The sequence below is a fragment of the Ranitomeya imitator genome, chromosome 4, assembly GCF_032444005.1.
Source record: "Ranitomeya imitator isolate aRanImi1 chromosome 4, aRanImi1.pri, whole genome shotgun sequence".
Classification (NCBI taxonomy): domain Eukaryota; kingdom Metazoa; phylum Chordata; class Amphibia; order Anura; family Dendrobatidae; genus Ranitomeya; species Ranitomeya imitator.
The window spans coordinates 414,621,444-414,623,677 of NC_091285.1; the positions used below are offsets into that span (position 1 = coordinate 414,621,444).

A 2,234-nucleotide genomic window follows, 5' to 3' on the forward strand; every position below is an offset into this window, starting at 1 on the left:
AAATTTTATATGTTGGTGGAGATTCTGGAACCCCTGACCTGACCATTTTTCACGGACGCCGCATTTTCCTCTCGGACAATACGGACATGAGGAAAAAGTGGCATGTTTTTCTGGGAATTCCAGGACAAGTTGGCAACCATGAGCACGAGTCTCCCGATTTCCCTGTCCCGGCAGCGTTCATCACCCGATTCCCCCATACTGGTACTTGCCTCGACTTGTCTCCGCCCGCGACTCTGCCAGAAGCTGTGGGGTCTTAAACGTCAGGTCTGCCCACTTCTTGCGCAGCTGCAGCGCACTGCGGCAGATGCCAAGTCGCCTCTCCATCTGCCCAGCAATGCGGCGCAGCACCTCCTGCTTGTGCAGGTTCTTGTGGGCAGGTGCTGTCTCAAGACCCTCATAGTCCCAGGCAGACTGTAGCGGCTGCCTTGTTGGTTGAAGCTCACCGCCAGCAGGAGGCTCACACGCGGAACACTCGTACTAAGCGACAGCGCCGCATGTGGACCAGACAGTGGCTGCAGAAGAGGAATCAATTGTCCCATATGGGCCTAATAAGGGAACAGTAGGAGAACAACCCGCATGATTTCAGGAACTACCTGCGAATGTCGGAGGATTCCTTTAATGTGCTACTTGCTGCTGTGGAACCTTCTATCAGGTGGCAAAATACCAGGATGCGAGCTGCTGTCCCTGTGGATGAGAGACTGGCTGTCACGCTGCGGTTCCTGGCCACTGGCAGGTCTATGCAAGACTTGCATTACTGCGCAGCTATTTCCCGATCCCTGCTCAGCGTCATCATCCCAGAGACATGTAATGCAATCATATCAGCTTTACACCGCACTTACATGCCTTTCCCGGAGACCCAGGATGATTGGAAACAGATTTCCCATGGATTTCAGCAGCAATGGCAGTTCCCAAATTGCGGTGGGGCCTTGGATGGGAAACATGTCCGCATCACCCAACCACCACACTCCGGCTCATTTTTCTACAATTACAAGGGTTATTTCAGCGTTATTCTCATGGCCCTCATTAATGCAAACTATGAATTTATAAGTGTGGCTGTAGGGATCAACGGGAGAGTATCTGATGGAGGAGTTTTGGAGCTCACCGATTTTGGGGACCGCTTGAAAGAACACAAACTGGCCTTGCTGCGCAAGAGCGACACTACTGAAAACATGAACTTTGTGTTTGTCGGAGATGAGGCGTTCCCACTGCATCCCAACCTTCTGAAGCCCTTCTCCCAGAAAACTCTGACACCGGAGCGACGCATTTTTAATTACAGACTTTCCAGAGCTCGACGCTTTGTGGAGAATGCTTTTGGTATTATGGCAAACCGATTTCGGGTTTTCCACACTGCACTGAACATGAAACTCTCGTCTATTGACTCTGTGGTGCCTGCCTGTTGCGTCCTGCACAACTTTCTACGGCGCCGTGATGCCAGTGCATACAGCCCTCCACAATATGTTGACTCTGTTGACCCTGCAAACGGAGATGTAACCCAGGGTGAATGGCGTCTAGACGAGCACAGGGTTTCAGGCTTGGAAAGTCTTGGATCCGGAAGGAACTCTGATGATGCGACGATTTGCAGGGAGAAGTACTGTGACTTTTTCAATGGGCCAGGAGCTGTCCTGTTGTGAATTCTGTGGCAGAGTTCACTCCTGTGGTCACAAGTGGTACTTCGGCTGATTCTCTCTGGGATCTTCCGTTTGTGGAGGAAAGTGGTACTGCAGCTTCTGAGTTTCCTCCCTCAGGTGATCTGGTGAGCTCGTTAGCTTCTTCTCTACTTAACTCCACCTGATGCTTTGATCTATGCTTCCTGTCAATGTTTCAGTGTGGGACTTGTTTTTTCCCTGGATCATTCCTGTGGCCTGCTGCTCTGCAAAGCTAAGTTTTGCTTATGTTATTTTGTTGCTATTTTTCTGTCCAGCTTGCTTTATTGGTTTTTCTCGCCTGCTGGAAGCTCTGAGACGCAGAGGGACCACCTCCGTACCGTTAGTCGGTGCGGAGGGTCTTTTTGTCCCCTCTGCGTGGTTTTTTATAGGTTTTTGTGCTGACCGCAAAGTTATCTTCCCTATCCTCGTTCTGTTCAGCTAGTCGGGCCTCACTTTGCTTAATCTGTTTCATCTCTATGTTTGTGTTTTCATCTTACTCACAGTCATTATATGTGGGGGGCTGCCTTTTCCTTTGGGGAATTTCTCTGAGGCAAGGTAGGCTTATTTTTCTATCTTCAGGATTAGCTA

General features: G+C 50.1%; 1 protein-coding gene across 1 annotated transcript; it reads left to right on the plus strand.

Moving 5' to 3' along the window:
* The first annotated feature begins 599 nt into the window (after window positions 1-599).
* On the plus strand, window positions 600-1,631 carry LOC138674537 (uncharacterized). Its single transcript, XM_069762360.1, has one exon. It carries the CDS (start codon window positions 600-602, stop codon window positions 1,629-1,631), a length of 1,032 nt encoding a protein of 343 aa, XP_069618461.1.
* The last annotated feature ends 603 nt before the right edge of the window (window positions 1,632-2,234 follow it).